Raw genomic sequence first — 21,775 nt, forward strand, 5'->3', positions numbered from 1 at the left:
TCTGGCCAGTTTGGCTGTGCCCCCTCCCAGCTTCTTGTGCACCTGCAGCCTTCTCAGTCGGCAGAGCATGGGAAGCTGAAAAGTCCTTGACTAGTGTAAGCACTACTCAGCAACAACTAAAACATCGGTGCATTATCAACTTTGTTCTCATGCTAAATCCAAAACACAGCACTGTACCAGCTACTAGGAAGGAAATTAACTCTATCCCTGCCAAAACCAGGACATATATATTAAACAAAAAAAAAAAGTCAGGTATTAATATTTAGATTGTCCTCTTTCTGATAAGGCTTCTTCCTGAGTATTTTTCAAATTTAAAATTTCAGGGGAATGAGACATTGTAGAAACCAAAAATTGATTCACCGCACATCAAAATGCGGTGAACCTTACGCCTTTGCGAGCACCTAGGCTCCAGGAAGAGGTACAGTAAAACTCAGCCCTACAACTGCTAAGGGCTGAGCTCTCAAGAATTCAAGACGCTGAGCTCAGTGCCAGCAATAACATGAAAATTAGTGTTTTACAAAAAGAAGGAAGTTCTAAGTTTTATATAAAATCAACTTTCCCCAGAGCACTAAACATTTTAGTTACTTAAATAGCTTTCAAACTTTATTTTATTCCAGTAGTCTGACTTCAGAGTTGGTCTAAACTTTATAAAAGCGAAGAGAAATCAGTACTTCTAGCAAAATTCTTTATTAATAGTTTCTGTAGGTATAATGTCACATAACAATGACAGATTATTATGCCAGTATAAGAGAAATCCTAACATCACAGTAATCTTCAAAGTTCAAACAGTTAACGGTCCCATTCTGAGGAATACCGGTTGGTCCTCAGGCCAAAAACCCACGGCAACTTCACTTTAAAGTATCTTCACGTTAAAGTACCTTGCAGAATAAAGGTAGGAACCCTGGCACGTGAACTCAAGCGGGATGTACGTAATTCATGATGCATATCAATTCTTCTCAGATTAAGGTAGTGTCTCCAACAAAGCTGCAAAGTAAATGTGAGTTTTTATTTAGCATGAAATGAAACTGAGATGATGGTCATAAGCAGGGAATGAATGGGAATGCTCTAGGATGTACAGTTAATTACACACCTCCCCCCCTTATGCATGTGTCATAAGCAAAACTAACGTCTCTCGTTAAAGTCTGAGTTCTCCAATATTAAGGTTATTACTTATTTGCAATTTAAATGTAATGCTTAACCCAGCTAATTACACTAAAATTAGTCTCCAACTTAAAGGTTTGTAAAACATTAACCTGAGTTTTTAATCGAAGTGTGAAAGTACATTTTTGCTTTTGTTTAACCAGACTTAGGGAGCGAGGTGGTTGTTTAAGGCCAGTGCCTGCAAGAAAGGTATTTCAGCTTAATGACGCTGGAGAACAGGGGAGATGTGATTGCATCCCAGCCCTGGGCTCAGCGCAGCTAAACCAAGAAGTACCTTGGCTTCGGGCAGCCTTGGGTCGCTCGGCTGAGTCCAGTCTAGTAGAACATTCTATAAACAAGTCTAACCTGGCATATTTCTTACTTGATGAGATCATAGCTTTTCACATCAACATCCAGATAATTCAGATACCTGTAATAAGGTATCTAATGTAATAAGGGGAAAGGGTGAGAAACTTTAAAAACCGCCTCAAACAAACACCTTTATTTTCAATGAAAAGTGACTCAGCGAGGAGGGTCATACTTAATTGTTCATAGTAGTTGAGCAGGGTAAGCCTTACTGTTTTAAAAAGAGTACTGTCTTCATTTCTAAACACCATGAAGAAGCCACTACGAAGTACGCAGGCTGCCAAGCACTAGGTATGACCACGTTGCTGTGATGCCAAGCTTCCTCAAGATTTGGAGCTTAGAGTTTAAGCTAAAATACTTTCAGGACACTGAAAATACGGCGTCCTTTTATCATTGTAGGGGATACCTAGTATTTCTTTTACGCACTAATATTTAAAGAGCTGAGCTATTGCTCAAATCTCGGGAAAAGGGAGGGTTCTTAGGCATGCCAACCCAGCTATTTTACACCGGTCTGGAAACTACAAACAGCAATATGACGTAAAAATTTGCATCTCAAAACATGCATCAGCCTTTCTTCTCAAGGAAGCAGATGTTGAGCCCAGAAAACCCAGTCTCTTGAGATTATTTGGGTTCAAAATTAGTGCTTTTTCACCAAGTTCAGCAGGAACTGATGCTGTTTTCCACAACCCTCGTATCAAAACTCTGGTTCTTGCACGTAAGTAAAAGAACGAGTTCTCCTGAGAAAGGGCTTCCAGTACGCACAGCAGAGTGCCTTTTCTCCCCTACTTTCCACCTCCCACGGGGACCCGCACCGTGAGACAGCTTCAGCAAGTGAATTTTACAGGTGTTGTCAAAGAACACAATCTCTGAACTACAGTAAGAAAAATGGTGTCATGGTAAGTGCAGGAACACAGAGGAATCAAACCCAACTACTGAAACTTTTAAGGTTAAAAATTTGATTTGGGTTTGCTATATCCACCTCAGGAGAAGCCAGAGAAAGAGTCATTCCCCCTAGCAATGGGAGAGAACACTCCTGGCATTAATTATATTTTTCTTTTTAAAGGTGTAAGGAGTTAAGCATTTCAGAGAAAGGAGGAATTAATTAGCTAGTTCAGTTTGGCATAACTTCCACATCTTTCAAGACATTTATTTTTAGAACCGGTTATGGGAACATGCATTTACATCCCAATTAAAGAAAGCAAACGAAGTGTTTGCTCAATCCCCTTCGCTGCGAAACAAGGATTGGGAACCCTTCCCCCTAAGGCCTCGCAAAGATCATTGGTGTGTTCTTGTCGCCCAGCCCCTCACCCCTTCCCCCCCACCACTAAAGAACAAAAAAAAAATCAAGCAATACAACAAAGTTACAGGGTAGAGTGAGGGAGCAGCTTAAGATGGCATAAAATTTCTAGAATTTGCTTTTCAGGTGTCAGATACCTGATTACCATAAGGGAAGCAAAGGAAACAAATTAGACTTCAGACGTTCAAGCATTCCACTATTTGATTGGTTTGATGAAAACCAGCAGTGTTTTGCCAATAACCTAAAAGGGATCTTCTTTGTCTTTACAAATGAAGTTGGAAAATTAAACATAGGAAAATGGGATAATTTCTGCACAATAGAGGTGAGGTAGGGAATTTTATTGAAAATATTTTTTTTTTTTTACAAGTTCTTAGAAATAAAGTTGTTTTTTCTAATCTCACAAAAAGGGGGGTCCCTCAGAAGTTCCACTATGCTACTATGAAACATTTATATTTACAAGTTAGCCAAAAGAATATACAGAACTGCCATTTTATGCAAATACCGAAGTACCAGATCACAGTGAGATACATTACTTCAGCACTCCCACCATTAGGAACAGATTAAGATAAAGTTGTTTTTTCTAATCTCACACAAATGGCTGTACCTCAGAAGTTCCACTATGCTACTATGAAACATTTATATTTACAAGTTAGCCAAAAGAATATACAGAACTGCCATTTTATGCAAATACCGAAGTACCAGATCACAGTGAGATACATTACTTCAGCACTCCCACCATTAGGAACAGATTAAGATCGAACATACGAAAGAATCTCACTATTCTACAAACCTCATCTCTCACAAAAAAGGAAGATTTTTAAGAGTGTTGGAGCGAGGTCTCCACTACAGCGTCATTTTACAGATTACATAATGCACGTACTCAAATTCGTAACAAAAAAAATCTGTAATCAAGGTGATGAACAGAGCAATAGTGTTGTCTATTAGCCTTTTATTGCATTTATTCAGTCATTCACCGAATGCCGAGCCCAGTAACCGTCATTCACTTCCCACACCTCAGCCAGGCTGCAATTCACCCAGTTCACCCATTTGCAGCAGGTTTCAGTCGGGGAAAGCTCGTGGCAGCTTGTTGCATATCCTCTCCCTCCCTCTCAGCCCCTACTATCACCACACCGAACTTCGTTTCGGACACAAAGACACATACAGTTTCACATATTTACAATTACACTGAAAACCAAACCCGATGAGTTTTATGGACATCCTTTACAGAGAAACCAAAACCCACTGTTTGGATCTCAATGTAGCATAGCAACATTTTGTCCACGGTGTCTCAACAATTTCCCAGAATCAAAATAGGAAATACTTCTTTTGAAACAGCACCTTAGGATGAAGGCCTATGCTCTTTTCCAATTTACATCAGACAGGCACTAGTTACCATCCAGACATTTTAACTCCAAGTTATGACAGCAATTTCTGTATTTACATATAGTACAAGATATTGCTTATCCAGAGTGGCCGTGTAAGATGCATTTCATGGCACAACTATTTAAATAGACTCGAAAAGAAAGTACTGCAGTGCTTCAAAGAAAAATTAAGACAATTTACTGACATTTCATCTGTCTGCCCACGCTATAGTCTAGGACAGTATATAATGCAATTACATTTGTTAAAAATCAGACCCAAGAGTAGCGCCGAGATGGAAAGGAAACAGACTATAAAAGGACAGAAAGTATGTAACAAGAGTTACATTCCGAATGTAGAAAAATAACGGAAGTCGGCAGGGATAAGACAGCTTTGGATTTTGTACACGGGCCAAGATTTAAGCTTAGATTTAGCAGAAAATGCAATCAGGTTTCCATTTAAATATTCCTTAAGTGTAAAAAAAAAAGTATCCATAGTTCAAATAAAACTTATTCAAGTAATTACAAGCGTTTGCATTACTGGAAACAGAGTATTACACAGTAATTGATATACCTGTAGTTACATAATACAGCAACTACCAACCGGGTAGGCATTGAACAGTTTTATCATTTAAAGCACACACGAGGAACACAACCGAAAGGGCTAAGCTTCAGATTTAACCTCCGAGACTTACAGAATTACACGAGCGCTAAGGGAATGAGGTGGCTTAGCAGAAGTTTACTTTACATCGTGTTCACTTCTCGGTTAAAAGAAGTCACTGAAAACCGGCTGTTGCTACTGTATACTGAGTTCATGTTGAGGTACTTCATAGCTTACGAATAGTTTTGAATAACAACCCAGAAAGTCAGTTCGCTGTTATCCCGGCGACTGAGCTGTAGTATTGGCTTTGAGAACACAAGAACATTCGCACCTCTCACTTCTCCTGAAGAGCAAAACACCCTGGAAAGAGCGCACAAGCCTTCGCACTGACACTTGCAGGCAGATAAAATGGATGCTAGTGGTTTAACTGGGAGACTGGTTGGTGTGGTTTGTTTTTTTTTTTAACCCCCACAGAGCTGAAAAAACAGAACGAGTATCTTCCAATGTGGTAACTAATGACAAGTACAATGCAGAGAATCCATGATAACTATTTTATTGTTGGAATATAAAGTTGGGATATCAATAGTTTTATTCTTATTTACTGTGAAGACTGCATTCACCTGTAAAAGAAATACGGCATCACACACAAGTACACTTTTTGGATTTCAGAACGTGGGCATTCTTCTGAAATGGTCATGGAAACAGTGACCCCTGTTTACTATTCAAATAAATTATGACTTTTTTTTAAAAAGGTGATTTTTCCACAATGGCAGTTATGAATTGCAGTTAAGTCACATTAATCTACATAACCATAATTAACAGCTCCGTGTCTATTTTACTGCATCAAGCCAATAAACATTTAAATGCACTTCACATCAAAAGATTATGTAAACTTTTATTTTAATTCCTTTTTCCTTCAGAAAACTAGGGACATTTCCAAGGTCTGGCTGTAACGAGCGAGCAGAGGCCTCCCCGATTTCCTGCCTCTCTGGTAATGCTGTCTGGTGATGACCCTACGCGGTACTGGATACCTTCTCTAGTGAAGTGTCCCTTTTAAGCGGCTTCCAATAAGGCCTACAGTTTAAAGATAAACAAGACAAAGTGCCATCTTTGTTTGGATAACTGATGGACTCTGGCAAGATAAAATAAAGTTATGTGTATTTTGTTATACTTACAAGCAGCTCCAATCCTGAGTATTTATGGTATATCTAAACATACAAAAATGTATGTACATTTTTCTCCACTTCCTTGTAAACAGTTGTCAGTATACTGTTTTTAATCCCTTTATCTTTGAAACATGCAAATCATACATACAGTATAAATACACAAGAAAACAATTACACTCATTCAAAAGCTACGCAACAGAAAGTTGTGGCTGCAGTATTCAAAATTATAAATAATCAATGCTCGAGGCATCCTATACACCTAAAAGCGGACGTTCATTCTACTGTTCTTAGCTGCAGTTGTAGAAATACTGAGATTTTTTGCACCTTCCATGCTATTACAGTATTTATAACACTATCGTACGTGGAGATAAAGACTTGTTTACTATACCTCTTCTTTTCAGAGTGAAGGATAAAGCAGCACTTACATATACTGAAACCACGGCAGCAACAGCTGGTGTTGCTACTGCTATATTAGGAAGTTTTCCATTCTAACGATTCTTAAATTAAAAAAAGTAAAGAAAAACAACCTAAGAACTGACTACATGTTCATTCCTTGGGCACTTAACAGCGAATCCAGCATGTCGAATGTATCTTTGTAGTCCATATGCTGGCTGTTTGTACTGTACTGGTGATTGGCATCAGGACCGTTCTCCACTGGTTTCTTGTCGAGTTTCACGAGGGTGCTGAGATGTCCGTAGCCCACCTGGTATGTGACAGGGGGAGGAGGGGGTAAGGGAAGGTTAAAAACAGAGCTGTGAGAGGATACATACTGCTTAACAGAGGAAGAACTAGATGAACTACCTGAACTTTTGGAACTTTTGCTCATTTTGGAGTGGTGGTTGTGAGAAGCGTCGTTGCTGTGCAACTTCTTTCTTGAAGAGCCGGAACTAGAGGAATTGCCATCGCTACTCAGGCCAACGGGACTCCTCAGAACAGTTGGCGTTACTCCATCAGTGCTATGCTTACTGCCGCCACTGCTGCCGCCACCACCGTGTGAATGGGAGTGCTTATGACCAATACTGTGGTGGCGATTTAAAGAGTGTTCTTTGTGTTTTTCCTTATGCTCTTTGCTAACGTGGGGACTCGAATGTTTACTTTTTCCGCTACCCTCGTCCGATGAGCTATGCCGTTCTGAGGAAGAAACTTTAATTTTCATTTTCAGCTCCTCCTTACTGGCACCCTTTTCTGTGGGTGGGATTGGTATACGGAGTTTGAGTGAGCCACCCTTTTCTTTCTTATCAGACAAGTGTTTTTCGGGCTTCTCGGCGTTTGCAATAGGAATTTTCATTTTAATAGGAGACGTAACAGAAGAACTACTGGCTGTCTGTGGCTGCATGTGTTTTTTATGCTGCTGTTCGCCTGGGGTTGCTACGTAGTGTTCTCTCACATCCAGTTCAAGGGTTTCTAGTTTGCGCTTCTCTCTGTATTTATCCAAAGACATTTTCTGAGGAATTATTACAGGAGCAGCAACTTGTCCGTGGTGTTTGCTTCCCGACTTATGAGAATATTCTTGTTTGACAGTAGAATGCTCAGCCAGTTTGTCAGGTCTGTGATGTACTCCAGAGTGCAACTGTACGGACGTCCCTGGTTGGAAGTTCATATTGTACTGACTAGCAGGTAACGCCTCCTGTTTTTGAGAGTATATTTGTTCTGTCCTTGTTTGTTCTTGATGCTGAGGCCATTCCTGGTGTGACGCCAAACTGTATGAGGTACTTGGCATTCCCGTAGCCAATATTGCCATATTTTCAGGTGCATGACTGTCTGGAACAGAAATACTTCCTGAGGTCAGAGGTACCGGTGCAGGAAACGACGCTGATGGTTTTTGGAAACTCGCGTTTGCAGCTACACCAGTAACTGTATCCACCAAAATGGAATTCTGGACCAAAGATGAACCAAGAAGCGAGTTCTCGGATACCTGTCCATCACCTTTAGGTTTCTTAGCAGCCTGATTAGCCTAAGCAAAAAGGAAAGAAGGGAGAAAATACACAGCTTAGAACACTCGTACGGTACGTTCCAATTTAGCTCAAAGGTGAGGATAAGAGCTGACTCAAGGTTTCACCCCCTCCCAACCCAGCTGCAGGAATAAAGAGCACATAAGATATAACTGAACTTCTTCCCTTGGTTCATAATTCTCCTAGAAGTTCACCTCTTTTTGCTAGACACTGTTATAGGAAAATTTCTTACCCGCCAATTTCTAATTCTCTTGAGCCTGCTAGGCGTTTTCTCCAGTATCTGCAGAAACTCATGAGTTAGCTCTGGGTAGAAAAAAAACCAAAGCCGTTTCTTACATCTGATTCTGTAATAAGCAGGTTAAACTTTAAGCATTTTTCTAGACTAACAGTATACAGCTTTTGCAGTAGTTACTACAGGCTGCACATGATTTGAATTTGTATTTAATAAAGAATTTTGTTAGACAAGTGTTGAACAAAAAAAAGCTACAGTATTTCACTATGACAGACTTCTGATCACTACACGCATTCTGAAAAAACAGGTTTGAATTTAAGATTCTGTTTTTACTCTTGCAGAATCTGGATTCGTTAAACCAAAAATTTCAAGAGGGATCTGCACAAACAATAGCTCCTAAAATAACACACTTGCCATTCAGCTCGGGCATTTCCTGTATGAAGTTAAGTTTCCTTTAAAGTATAAATTTCCAAGTCACTGTTTCAGTCATTCCACCGAACTTCAGGAACAACCCGTAACAGCTCTGAACAAAATATAAGCCATCAGACCCTTCGAAGCACCCCGTTTTAAACAACAGCTTTTGCTTAATTTGTGTTCAAGGCAAAGTAGCTGGCTGTGTTAAAAAAACGAAGATCCTTGCAATTAGTATGTCCACAAGGAAACGTAGGTCTCCATGCTTGTCAGCTGCAAATAAAAATACTTTCCACTGAAATTTAATTTTACTCGCAAGCTAAACATAATTAGGTACAGTCAGAATTTAAATGCAAAAGTAGATCTCTTGCAGGTCTGGAAGAACTGGCTTCTCCAGAACTCCACAACCAAGTTATAAACTAAGCTGCCGCCAAGTGCAAGACTGCCTCAGCCCTTTGGTCTGCCCGAGCCTATTACACACACCAGCTCCATAAATGCTTGAAGAATTAAGCGGTGTTCACCCTGAGCTCACAGCACACGTCTCGCGGGATTTTAAAAACCAAAGTGATGCATGCTGACCAAACACACAAAGCCAATAGCCGGATGAGAAGGAAGGCAGGGTGGTATCTGAAACTACAGCTACAACTTAAAGAAGCCTACTAAGACGGAGACTTTTGAACTTGCAATTTCAAGCTCACTCTGGTTCTGTGCTTCACACGGCATCTACTCGAAGTTTTCACTTAAAAAAAAAAAAATTGCTATTAAGAAATAAAAGCTCAGCAGAGGGAAAAAGCAGGCCACGGGGAGCTACGCTGGGCCACAGCAAGCCTGGAGGCCTCCGCCACCACTCTGAAACAGACGTTTCACTCTAGAACTAATAGCAAAGCCCAATACATAGATCGGAAAGCCCCAGAAGCTACCACCTCCACTACGGTAGTGTATGTCGGCCTGAAAGTCAGACTCCACCGCCATAAGTACTATTTTAAGAAGCTACCACCTCCACTACAGTAGTGTATGTCGGCCTGAAAGTCAGACTCCACTGCCATAAGTACTATTTCAAAAGATAGTAAACATCTAAGTATATGCTTTCTTCTGGGAAGAAGCCATTTAACAAGAAAAAAGTATTTCACAGGAGTTTGAGATATCGTAAGCTACACCAAGTTGTTAACGTGGCAATTTTATGTATAGCCTTAAGAACAGTTGTTTTGGCAACAGTGAAGCCATAAACTTGGACCACTGACGTGCATAAAATGATCGTGACTGCACGAATTTGCATGGGTAGATTTCCATCTCTTCCCTGGTTCTGAACAGCGTTTAAAAGCAAGATTCTAACCTGCACCTGGCAAAAGGTATGCGGATGCCCCAGCCCACAGGATGAAACAAAAAGGGTCTCAAAACCAAGTCTGTCTTCCGAAGTTCTCCCCTCTCCTATACCTTTCCTTCACCTGAGGATCCGGTACGTGAAGTTGGTGAGCCTTAATTTAGGCTTAAAGCTATGCTCTTACTATACTATGCTCCTATTTCTACATTAACAAACCCTTGAATTTCAGGATGTGAAAAGGCAGTATTACTTACCATCTAGTAATTCTAGAGTAACCGAAGGATCTACGTATTCCCACCAGTGTTTTCCATCAGTTGATACTGGAATCTCCCAGTTGGACCACTTGCAGGCCAAGTGAATGCACACACATGCTATCACTGTAGGCTTGTACTGAAGACAGAACGTAGTAAGGTGAAGACTGTTGCACAAATTTCGTAATGAGGAACCAAAGGAAATCAAACATGTAAAACAGAAAACCCAAACAAATCAACCATTAACCTACAGAATAAGATAACTTGTCAAGCAACAGCAGTTAAACATTAGCTTATGGAACATTTTTCTGATTAAGTTCGTAAGATATCTTACTGCCTTAAGAAAACAATGGGCAGGGCATTTATCTGGCAGAAAAGTTTAGTTTGCTTTTGTTATAAAAAGTGTGACGAACAGTAAATAAATTCACCAGTTATTCTACTGTACTTAAGTATTAAAAAGAAAGTAGTATTATATGGTCAATTAAAATTCTACAGTAAAAAACATACAGCTGATTATGCAGTCTCTGAATGAGACAATTGGAAGAAGGTACCCAGTAGTTCCACACAAGCCAAGTGAATTACTTGTGGGCTTAGCTTTCACTAGGCCCGGATTTGTGGTATTTGTGAACTCGCCTTCAGCTTCCAGCTGGCAGCAGCACAAAGACATTGGTTCAGTTTCACTGCCTTATCACAACTTTTCTTAACAGCTGCTTCAAATACAGAACCTTGCCCATCAAGGAACCACCAAGAAATATTTATTTAGAAGAGTTCTAATAACCAGCAGATATTGCTTAAAAACTGTCTACATGTAATGTAATCCTCTTAAATAAAGCTCAAAGTTGTTTTGCAAGAAGTAAACTGAAGTAATCAAGAAATCAAGACTAAAGTCTGCTCTCAAGTTCCATCTTTCCACAACAGGCTATGTATACACAGTCCCCACTTGGAATTCTAGAACTTCAAATTTATGTAAGTACTTAAGTTTTAAAACTCTATATTAAGATTAAAGAGCTGTTTCTAAAAGGAAGAACATTGGACTACTCCTAGTCTATCTGAAAAGAAAAGTCAGCTAGTTGAAAAGATCTTAGGCCCACTACAATTTTATAAGTTAAGACTGGATCAATATATTTAAAGTTAAGAGAAAACTGCCATTAACTACAAGTGTAAACTAAAAATAGTTTTGTACTTACCAAGATGCTCGAATTTCTAGGTTAAGTTTAGCTCTTTGTAATCTTTAGCTGCTATTCAGGCTACCAATTTTAGACTTATGCACTCACAATCGAGAAAATGTCATCAGAAAGCACCACTACACTTCTCATTGTGCATTTAACCCCTTTGTGCCATCAGGCCCTTGTACAATACACCGCACTGCAAACAGGAAGGTACCACCACTGTAGATGGCCCAGTCTCCTGTTGCAACAAGGGTAAGACACATGGAGGGGGCCCTGCAGTAAAGGAAGCTATAGTGTGCTACAACAGTGCAACAAAGAGGTTCAGGATAACAACCTGTTGGTAGCCATGAAATAGGATGTCTGTGCCAAATCCTTGCTTGCTGTAAGAAAAGAAAAACGGAGAGATTAAAGACTTGCACTAACTCGTCAGGTTCATGCCAAAATTAAAGCAGTTTTACCTTCCAAAAGCACCACTTGGTATTTCCACAGAACTGATCTGAATTTAGCTAACTAGCCTTTAAAATAATCTTCTCCAAGATACAGAAGAGACCATGACATTCAGCAACTGGAGATGGACCAGTCGTTCCATCCACTGACCCTCCCCCTGTGCAGCCCACAGAACAGTTTCCCTTTGCTTATCCACCCCGCAAACGCCTCACACGTGAGCGCGCTCTCTTCTAGGAACTCCTGCTTCCCCACCCTCATCTGCAGACGATCCCTAGCATAACCCTGGACTGCAGTAAGGCAGTCAGTAAAAGCCAATTCACAGTTCTCCTCTTGGAGAGGAGCATGGCAGGACAGTTGGAGAACACCCCTCCCACCCCCCAGCACCTCCCCGAAAACAGCCACATCTCTCTCCCAAAGCCCTACAACACAGCAAGCTCCCAGGCTAGAGAGTGAAAAAATTGAACGAGTTTTCTGCTCCCTCCAATTAAGAGCATCGCACTCATAACATTTTGTTCCACGTTTGTTAAACCTATGGCAAAGCTTCGATAAGAAATAAACAGCTTCATTTTAGTTACAGTCAGGAAAAAACCACACGGGACTGCAACGTGCCAGAAATGAAAAGCTAACGACTTAGACTGTTACAGCCATCCAGCACTGACCCCTACTAGTGAAACCCCAACGCTCCTCACTCAAGAAAGAGAACTTACTGTAACATGCATATAATGGAATAGCTGGGCACAAGGGTTTTAACTGAAGATTGAATGCAGCCATCACTGAATTCTTACTTTGACACTATCACTTGAAATCAGCGCTACCTGCAGAAAGTGTATTGTTGAATTTTATGTCAAAGGGAATATTGTTAAACTTTTATTTTAATAATAATCTTTCCACCAAGTTTGAGAAAGACTGCAATGGCTTTTAAAATTTAATTTAAAAAGCATCTTAAATATGTGACTTAACTCAACTTCTAATGATTGCTGAGGAGCATAAATCAGATTTGTCTTTATGCTACATAGCTGGGCAGTGCCATAATCTGCACTGAAGAATGCAGAAGTAGCAAGGTAACAGGATCCGTTCCTACACACAAATTCTACTAATCCGTAATAATCAGAAGGTGAACTGACAATGTGACCGTGTTATACTGTAATATTTAGTTTGCAAACTATAATGACAATTGCATGCCAGATAACTATGGAGTTCAACCTTTTCCTCTCCCTCCCATCAAAAAAAGGCAGTATTACCAAAAAAGAAAAAGTGAAACGAAACTATAATAACAAAACAAATGAAAATACAGAATGGTTGAATAAGACTGAAATTGATGTCTTGCTCTTCATTTTTCATCAAAGTAATGTTTAAAGGATCTTCAATGATTTCTATATTCTGTAAAGTTACGGCATGTTTGAATTAAGGGACCAGACCAAGAAGCATCTAGAGATGCTGACTGAAATGTCCCTTTTGAACAAGGAAGAAAAGCAGATGCCAGAAAACTTCTATATAACATCAGCTTGAGAGTTGAGTAAATCAAAACACATACCTGGAAGAAGAGAATCACATCTTGAAACACACATTTTTGGCCTCAGTCAAAAGTTTATGTGCTAAATACCTTACCTATACTACAAGCAGTATGATACTGTTTCAACTTATTTACAGCTAAATAATCACCATTGCCAAAACCAGCAAGAAATTTCAGCTCACAACTAAAGCCTATGGTAACACAAGGCACAGCTGAAACCATCCGTCCCAAACTCTTCTCTTACATTTAGGACAGTTTTGGTTTGGTAGAATCCATCACTAAAATGAAAGCTAATGGATTTTGGTTCCTATATTTTGGTGTGTTATTTCCTTTATAGCAGTGGAAAGTGCATCTGCAAACTAAAATAATCGTGAAGCAGAGGCTAAAACAAGCCAGCAGAGCTTCTCTGCTATAACTCCCAAGTTGCAGGACTGATGACTATGGCGCCAGCCATCAATAATCAGTTTTATATTTTATCATTCAGGAGTGATTTGAAACACCCACCCTGTCTCACTGCTGCAGAAGCAACCATAAGGCAGGGGATTACTAAAGTAGTAATCAAGATTTTGAAACAGGACTTGCTGTCTGATACACCTTCCAAAAGGCTACTGTCTCCAAGAAATTCCCAACTGGAAACCAAAATGCTTTTTACTGGGCAAAGCCACACAATTCAACCGGTTGCAATTCCAAGATATCTGAGTCTTTTCTTCAACACTAGGTTATCTTGGATCTTGAGATAATCACGAAAACATGATTGCCAAGTCACCCTTAGGAGGGTGATAGCTGGCCGTGCCTAGGGCCCTAACAACATACGTAAGCACTCCCCGGAAAAAGGAGACTGCAGATAAGCCAGTCAACATCAGAAGAGAGGAAGCTTGCTGAAGTCCTTCTGGGCAAAAGGAAAAAAAGCCACAGGCCCTGAATGGAGGTGTGTTGGTGGATGCCTGTTGTATCTGGAAAGGGCTGGAGGAGGCCATGGTGTAGGCATTCAGGTCTGAGCAGTCCTGGTGGCTTTACTTTCAAGAAAGTATTTAAACCTTGGGAACAGGCCTGTAAAAGCCCGAGGTGAAAGTTCAGAATGTGAAGGCCGCCTGTAGCAGTGCTGGAGTGCAGCTGGTGTTTAAGATCTTTCCACACCACTTAGTATACTAAGATTTAAATTTTCCTCATCAGAATACCCTCTGAAAAAAAGCAGATTCATCTCCTCTTCTGCCGCCTTGTCTTTATCAGCCCAATTTAACCAATGGCAGCTGCGCACACAGATACTACGGTATGTTTGAAGAATTTGACAGTGCAATTTCCACAAAAGATTAGTAAGGATCATGGGTGTTCAAGATACCTGATAACCTGTAGAGTAGCGAGAACAATCCTAGAAATCCTTGGGATCCAATCTTCAGTTCCAAAAGAAGGTTGTGAACCAACACAGAAAAGGGAGTGCCTGAAGACTTCCCAAGATGGAGATGAGGATACAGATTCCTCCCCTTCAAGTTCCACCAGAAGCAGGCTGGGAACAGACTGATTTTGCACCGGGGCTTAAGAGGACCATGTCATGATTCCATGGTCTCGGCACTAGGGCAGTTTCACTGCTGATCATTCAACTAGCATTCAAGCCAGTAGGTAGTTTGACACCAGGAACAGGTTTTGGTGGTGGGTTTTTCTTTTCTTTTTTTGTTTTTTCTTTTCTTCTCTCTTCAATACTGGAGCATCCTTGGAACGGGCACTGAAGGTTGCTGACAGGCCTTCACAGATCCACTGCCTCCAGATTCCTTAGAGGACCTGTGGGATCCTAAGGAATGATGGTCCTGTCTCCTCTTCTCAGTCTCTTGACACTGAGGAAGAACGGTGCAGAAAAAAGACTGAGCCTACACCATTTTCCTTGTCTACTATACTGACCAAACTGTAAAGATGGAACAATTTCATGAACCCACGAATCTCTGAAAACCAGAAGGAATAATTAGATTACCTTATGCCTGAACATCATAAGTCATTACGTATCCATCCAGTCACCCCTTATCTACAATGATTGGTGTTGGCTAATACTACTTTCAGAAAGGCTTTCAATCTTAGAGATGAAGAATTCAACTTTTGCTTTAGTTGTACGTTGAAGCAATTATGTTTATTGGCACCAATTCTCACTTAGTAGTTCAGCTTCGGCTTCCAGCAATTGATTCTAGTGTGCCACTACTAGACTAGACAGTCTTTGACAAAGGACTTTGCTGAATCTTTTGAGCACCGACAACAGAACCTGATTTTTTTTTCATTTTATTTTTGAAGGGGGTAGCTTACAGATTACTACAGGTAACAGTGACAGCATAAAGCACATTACCCCGGATGCAAGACAACAGAAAGTGATATAGAAAATCAGCCATCCTCTTAGCCACTTAAGTTGAGCCAGCAAAAGTTTGGGGGACCGGGGCATCTTCTCAGCACATGGCAATTCAGTGCACACACGCTAAGCCAAAACCTTAAGTACACTTGCATACCTCAGCTAACTTTGCTGCCTCTCTTTTGATACTTAAATAGTCAGCCACATTATAGTCCTCCCTTCCTTCTCCCGCAAACATGCAGTTGAAGGTTTTAATCATAAGTGTCTTGGGTAAGTTAATCACCTTTAATAAAAAAGGTATCTCTGCCTTCTGAAACAGTGCTTTTTGTCCAAGAAGACATGTTACCACAGCTGGATGAAGCAACCTTGCATTTCTTTAACTTCTCAGTCAACCCCTTTAGCACTAAAGGCTTAACGCTGACAAGTCTTAGATATATTTTGAAAGCTTCAGGACTTGATACCTAAGTGTTGCACCTATTCACATTAAAACAACACTGTCCAGTAAATAAACATTAAGAGAGAGAGAACTAAAATCATACCATTGCATCTTTGAAGATATATCACTGTGCCCAAAAGCTCATCTCTTTATTCACTCAATACATAAAACTCATGTTCCATGGCAATTATTCTCTACTTGCTTGACTTGCATGCATGACTATGGATTTCATGCTCAATGTTTTTAATTTATGGATTAATTTACTTTTTTTTTTTTAATAAAAGGTACTCAGACCTTGTGTTCACAGCCTATACCACCCCTAGGAGGGGCACATGCTGACAAGAATTCCATTTGCATACACACACACACTAAGGAGCACACCTACTCCACTGAGTAGGTTTTCAAGCATCAGATGTATTACATTCACTTTGTACCAGTCCTTGAGGTACGTGGATTTTCAGCCCTCACTGGAGTCTTCAGATTTCAAGACTTGGTATAATTTTGGATTCTAAGTATTTTGTTAAACTGTGCTGACGTTAAATACTAGCCTTAAGATGTCAAATTTAAAATGTAGCATGTACCTTCAATGTATGAATTTTGTCAATACACAAGTAGCATACAAAACACAGGAAAAAGCTGAACTGTCTTAGGGCGGTATCTACCCTTGACTAAAGGAAATGAAGTTTGTGTAGCAGTGTGCCTTTCTTCTTGTAGGCTCGAGTCAAATACACTTACTAACGTGGAAATCCTGATGCAGCTACAGTAGTGCCTGCCACCCCTCCCCACAGCCCCAAATACCGAGCAGAAGTGCAGGGGCTCACACAAAGCAGTAAAATATGCGCTCACATTTATACTGACCAACAGCTAAGAAAATCCAAAGCAAAAGCCTACAGAGCTACTGATGCAGACTATTGAGACATTAGGTGCAATCAGACTTATGCACCGACTCACAACCAAATCTGGACAGAAAGCAAAGCATCATTATCTTACAGCAGGAATAGCAATAAAGCTACTTTAGATGCAATTAAGTTACACACAGCACCACTCATACTCCAAATCAAACTCTGAAGACACTACACCAGTAAGCTACTTCAAAATGAGAGAGATATTTTTCCTTCAAAGAACAACTTTAATTCTAGAGTTACTACAAACCAGATCTAGTTAACACGATTAAGTTGCACCTAGCTTTCCTGTATTTTATAGAGGGGAAAAAAAAACCCCAAATTTGAAGCACTTAACTTTGCATTTTTCAGTGCAACAACAGCTAATGACTAAAGACTAACAACCATGGTCTAACCATTTCCAAACACTTTTTAATTAAGGAACATAATTAAAGTGAAAAGCTGATTTTAGGTGCTTTTACAACCGATTCCTAATTTTTTCATCCTGCATCTTATGAGGATTTTTTTTTCTTTTTTTAAAGCTCCAAAGGAAACCAATTTAAGAACTAAAGGTGTGCCAAGATGCAACAAAAAATATGAAAGAACAAAAGAGGTTTCTAGCTAGAGTCATATTAATGAGCTGCAACAAGTTAGAGGATATGATAGTTTAACAAAAGGTTTGGGGCTTTGTGCTACCATCCAAAACAAGAAAGTACACCCTGCTCCAGAAAAAGAATTAGTCACATCTTGAAGTATTTGCATGTGATAGCAGACCTGCTATGCACTCTCTTTATCCCTCAGTTCATTACCTAAAAAGATTTGCTAGGCAGAAAGCTAGCATTAGCCATCAACTAACATGCAAACTAAACTTTACTTGGTAAAACCACTTCAGAGTGAAAACAATCAACCCAGAATGATACCAAGTAGTTGGCTATTCAGTTTTCAACTACTGCCTGCTTCTGTCATTTAAGAAAACATGGAACAGACATTATTAAAATCAAAGCTAGTAAGCAAGCAAAAAAATTATGAAGGACAGAGAACTGGACTCTTTATCAAGCTCTAAAGGTTAAGATCAAGCTTTTAGTAATTAGTTTTAAACAAACTCTTTGGATAACACAGTTGGTGAAGATCATATTAGACAAACAACATCATCTCCAAGTTTTACTAGAAAAGTAAAAAAGGACTTACAGAAGTGGTTAAAAGTCACTGACCTCTCACTAATTGCGTACATTTCACAACATCTGTGTGTGGATGTTCAATGGTAATCTCAAAACCTGAAGAGTTAAGAATACGTTTTAGAAATACAGATTTCCATCTGTTAAACAAAAAACCAAACCCCCTTCCTTTCCCCACAGACCTAAAATGCTTGCTACATCTTTGCACTGAAGATCAAGGTAACACTATTTAACTGCCTTTTGTTCTGCACTTTTTCATACTTTTGAATGGTAGATGGTATAGCCATTTCAAGATCAATTAGGAAAACATTCCTTCAGTAATCTCAAGTCCTAAAAATATACACACTTGGGAAGTTACCGTATTTTTAAAGTCGAACACGGATGAACAGTTTCTAGTACATTAAGAAGTCAGTAAAAGCTATATTACACACTGAACTACACGTGTGCATGCGCACTTTATTCATTGATTTCTGGGACTTAAATATGTTGCATCTATGAAATTACAAATTAACTCAATTTTGTAGGTCAGTGACTTAAGAAACCTTTCTTTGTTTATGATGCTATTTTAAGAATTAGGTCAGTACTGTTAGTTTTTTTTTTTTTTAAACAATATACTCAAAGGGGTATTTAAGAATATCTGAGTAAGACAGTGTTCTCAGACCTGCTAGCTGTAATTGTCTCTTTTTATGTTACTTTAAAGTCAGAAAAGTTTCGTATCAGAACATTCCATTTCAAATTTTGGAATCACCTGAATCCATTGAATGGTTACGCTACGACTTGTGATGTTCAGAGGTAGTAACCCTGCTCAATTACATAATGTTCTTCTATCGAAAGGCAAAATGGGGAAGAGCACTTGGTATAAAGCTCTTCCCAATTGCTTCAGAACACATACACAGCTAACCTAGTATAACATGTTACCTTATATGAAGAAATATCAACGTAGTTACTACTTTGGAGTAAAATCTGTTTGGAAGGGTACACATTTCTACCCCATCAAACTGTCAGAAACATCTATTTCACAAGTATAGATATGCCTCTTTTTCCCCCGAAGTGAACACAACAGAACCGCTAATACGAAACTAAATTCACAGGTCAGAAATTGTATACAAAAATAATAAAATTCTAGTGTACCAATAGCACATCAAAAATCCAGTTACTTGGGTCCCATTACTTCTTCACAGTAAGCTGGCTGCACAGGAGATATTTAGAAAGACATACCTAAAGTTTGAAGCATTATTGTTTCAAGTATAACCAGCTCTTGGGCTTGCTGAAGGTATGCCTGAAACAAACAAGCAAACAGGTCAAGACATAGCTATCTATTGCCTCAAAATTTTAATCATACACTTCCTATTTGAATACTGGTACTAGCAAAACAAGTTAAGACCACTACGCAAGCCAGTGAGCACTGACAACTCAGAACACTTCACTGTGGCAATACTTTCTTCTACTGGTATAAGCGTTACTGCAAATTCAGTTATACCAGTCTAACCATCTTTCACAGTAAGATTTACTTAGTCTGGATCTCATATAATCTATTCCAGCAAAGCATTTTTGGGAGAAGGTGAGGGATGCCGTAAGAATTACGAAGACTTGCCAGTGCAAGTCAACTCAAGTATCTCTAGACAGGTTATCCATTTTACAAGTACTTTGAAATACAGCTGGAGATACTCAGTTGGTCTGTGTTAAGCTAGCTGAAGCTTGTGGGCTCAAACACGTACATATATATCTATATATATCTACCTCCATGTGTCACTCCAAGAACTGGGAGCATAGCAGAGGTGCTCAAATAGTTTCATACGTCAGCTGAGGTCCAGCAGGGTATAACTAGCTCAGCCTGACCTTCAAGCTGAACAACTCTGGTGCATTTCCACCAAACCTCCTCGTATGTTTGGTTTCAGGAAGACTCATCTCAGGAAAGAAAATGTGAACTGTAAAGTAAGTGGAAGCTGTACAAACTTGGGCAAATGAAAGGAAGACCAATGTATAGCAGAGGCAGCAGCTGATAACTGTATCGCATCCTTTAAAACAGAATGTAGACAACGGTGCACAGTGAGCCTCTGGCTGAGGAAAACAAACTGTGCCCTGAACTCTCTGCGCAAACCGTGTAACTGACTGAACCACACATGAAACCTCGTATTTAACATCTAGTCTAGTCTTCTACTATACATGTAGAAGTCTTAAAAATAATGCAAGTTCAAGATAGAACAATCTCTTCAAGTTTCATAACACAAATATTTGAGTCTTTAATGTTATATTAAGTAATACAAAAGACTTAAATGGTGTAAAAACAAAAGTTTTTTTCTAGTTTGCAGACAACAATAATCCAGTCAAGACAATGTAAGAGATCATTAGATGAAGTGTCATCTGATTATCTTTAAAACCATGACTTCCACCTACATCACTCTTTGTATCCAGTTGTGGCTCTTGAGGATGAAGACAGGCATGTGCTACTTTAATAACATGTTCGAGTTTCCGTGGCTGTTCTTCCACTTTTGCAGCCAAAAACAATGCCGTAGGAGATATTATCTGAAGAAGAAAAACATAGATGTATTTTTTTAAACTTTTTACAAGTCGGACTTAATTAGAAAAGGTTTAAGAAGTTGGATTCGTTTTGTTTTGTTTTAAACAGTTCTGAAATCATGCAAGGCAACAAAAATAACTAGTCATGTTTTATTTTATAACTGATGTAATCCTCTCAGCAGCATAGGGAAGGAGTAACATAAATGCATTTGTGAGTAAGGTGTCTGAGGTCAAACTAAATCTAGTTCAACATAAAAAGAATAGATTTGGTCCAGAAGATTTAGTCACGCTAGAACAGGCTGTTTCAAGTTAAATGTACTTCGTGAGAAAGTTCATCCAATTTCTTGCACAGTAGTGAGCCATTACACCGTCTTTTCAGTAAAAGTCAAAACAGCTGATCACAAGTTCTGCTAGCATTTGATTCTCCTAAAAAGCAAGAAACTTTGCAGAGAACTTTAAGGAAAACAGCTTGTTATATAAATATCGGTTGTATAAGTAAAAGCTTACTCTTAGAACTTTGCCATATACCCAGCAGTATCTGGTGAACAAAGCACAAGGATTCACAAAACAGCAGTTACATCAAACGTTAGTATACAAATTACATTTAAAGATGAAAATTTTTATAAAACTCTAGGTGTCATAAGCTGGCAGCAAAGCACCCATTCGCAGTTCAGTACCACCTAGGAGTTAGCTATGAAGTAGAGTTTTGATGCCTAGTTACCAGCTGGAATGACTGATGTATCTATATACAGAACATGGCTAACCATAAATGACTTGGAAGAATCAGGGTCCTCTTTGTATGCGATGCTGGCCATGTCAAACATGAATTAAAATGACAGCAGAAATCTTCATGTAGGCATCAGCAGACTAAATTGGTTAAAATTAAGCCAGTAAAAAGCATTTATTCAGAGACTGAAATAGTTGCTTGTTGAGTGTTTAATTAATGCATGGTGCAAGCAGTGCAGGTATTGGATTTCTCATTCAATGCCCAAGTAGAAATAGACTGAATGAACTGAATGGCAGCCATAGTTCCCCCTAGAAGTAAGGAGGTTTTTTTGGTTAGCATGTAGCCCTTTGTTATGCCAAAATGAGACATTTGGTATGAAAATTTGCAATATAGTAAAAACTGCAACAAACTAATTAGAATCGAACATTTAAGTGATTACCCGTTACATTTCAGGAGCTTTCAAATGTATCAAGGGAGTACTTTTTG

At 39.3% G+C, this 21,775-nt stretch overlaps 1 protein-coding gene across 2 annotated transcripts; it reads right to left on the minus strand.

The window, feature by feature from the left end:
* Positions 1–3,387: 3,387 nt before the first annotated feature.
* CCNT2 (cyclin T2) lies at positions 3,388–20,564 on the minus strand. 2 transcript variants are annotated; one of them, XM_019472279.1, is made up of 8 exons: positions 20,440–20,564; positions 19,261–19,321; positions 18,079–18,141; positions 11,599–11,644; positions 10,099–10,262; positions 8,113–8,183; positions 6,730–7,882; positions 3,388–6,631 (listed from the first exon to the last, which is right to left on the minus strand). In XM_019472279.1, the coding sequence occupies exons 2-8, from the start codon at positions 19,274–19,276 to the stop codon at positions 6,567–6,569; spliced, it is 1,578 nt and encodes a 525-aa protein (XP_019327824.1). In that variant the 5' UTR covers positions 19,277–19,321; positions 20,440–20,564; the 3' UTR covers positions 3,388–6,566. The 2 variants fall into 2 exon arrangements, with proteins under 2 accessions (XP_019327824.1, XP_019327829.1); XM_019472284.1 differs by having other exon boundaries at positions 3,388–7,882.
* Positions 20,565–21,775: the final 1,211 nt, after the last annotated feature.

Source organism: Aptenodytes forsteri, unplaced genomic scaffold (assembly GCF_000699145.1).
Source record: "Aptenodytes forsteri isolate BGI_AS27 unplaced genomic scaffold, ASM69914v1 Scaffold11, whole genome shotgun sequence".
In the NCBI taxonomy this organism is placed as follows: domain Eukaryota; kingdom Metazoa; phylum Chordata; class Aves; order Sphenisciformes; family Spheniscidae; genus Aptenodytes; species Aptenodytes forsteri.

Coding starts and splice junctions, on each gene's coding strand:
- CCNT2 (XM_019472284.1), bottom strand. Junction 10,263..11,598: donor TATTTCATGGCTACCAACAG/GTTGTTATCCTG, acceptor TTTGTGCAACAG/TCTTCACCTTACTACGTTCT. Junction 8,184..10,098: donor TACTCTAGAATTACTAGATG/GTAAGTAATACT, acceptor TTTTCTACCCAG/AGCTAACTCATGAGTTTCTG.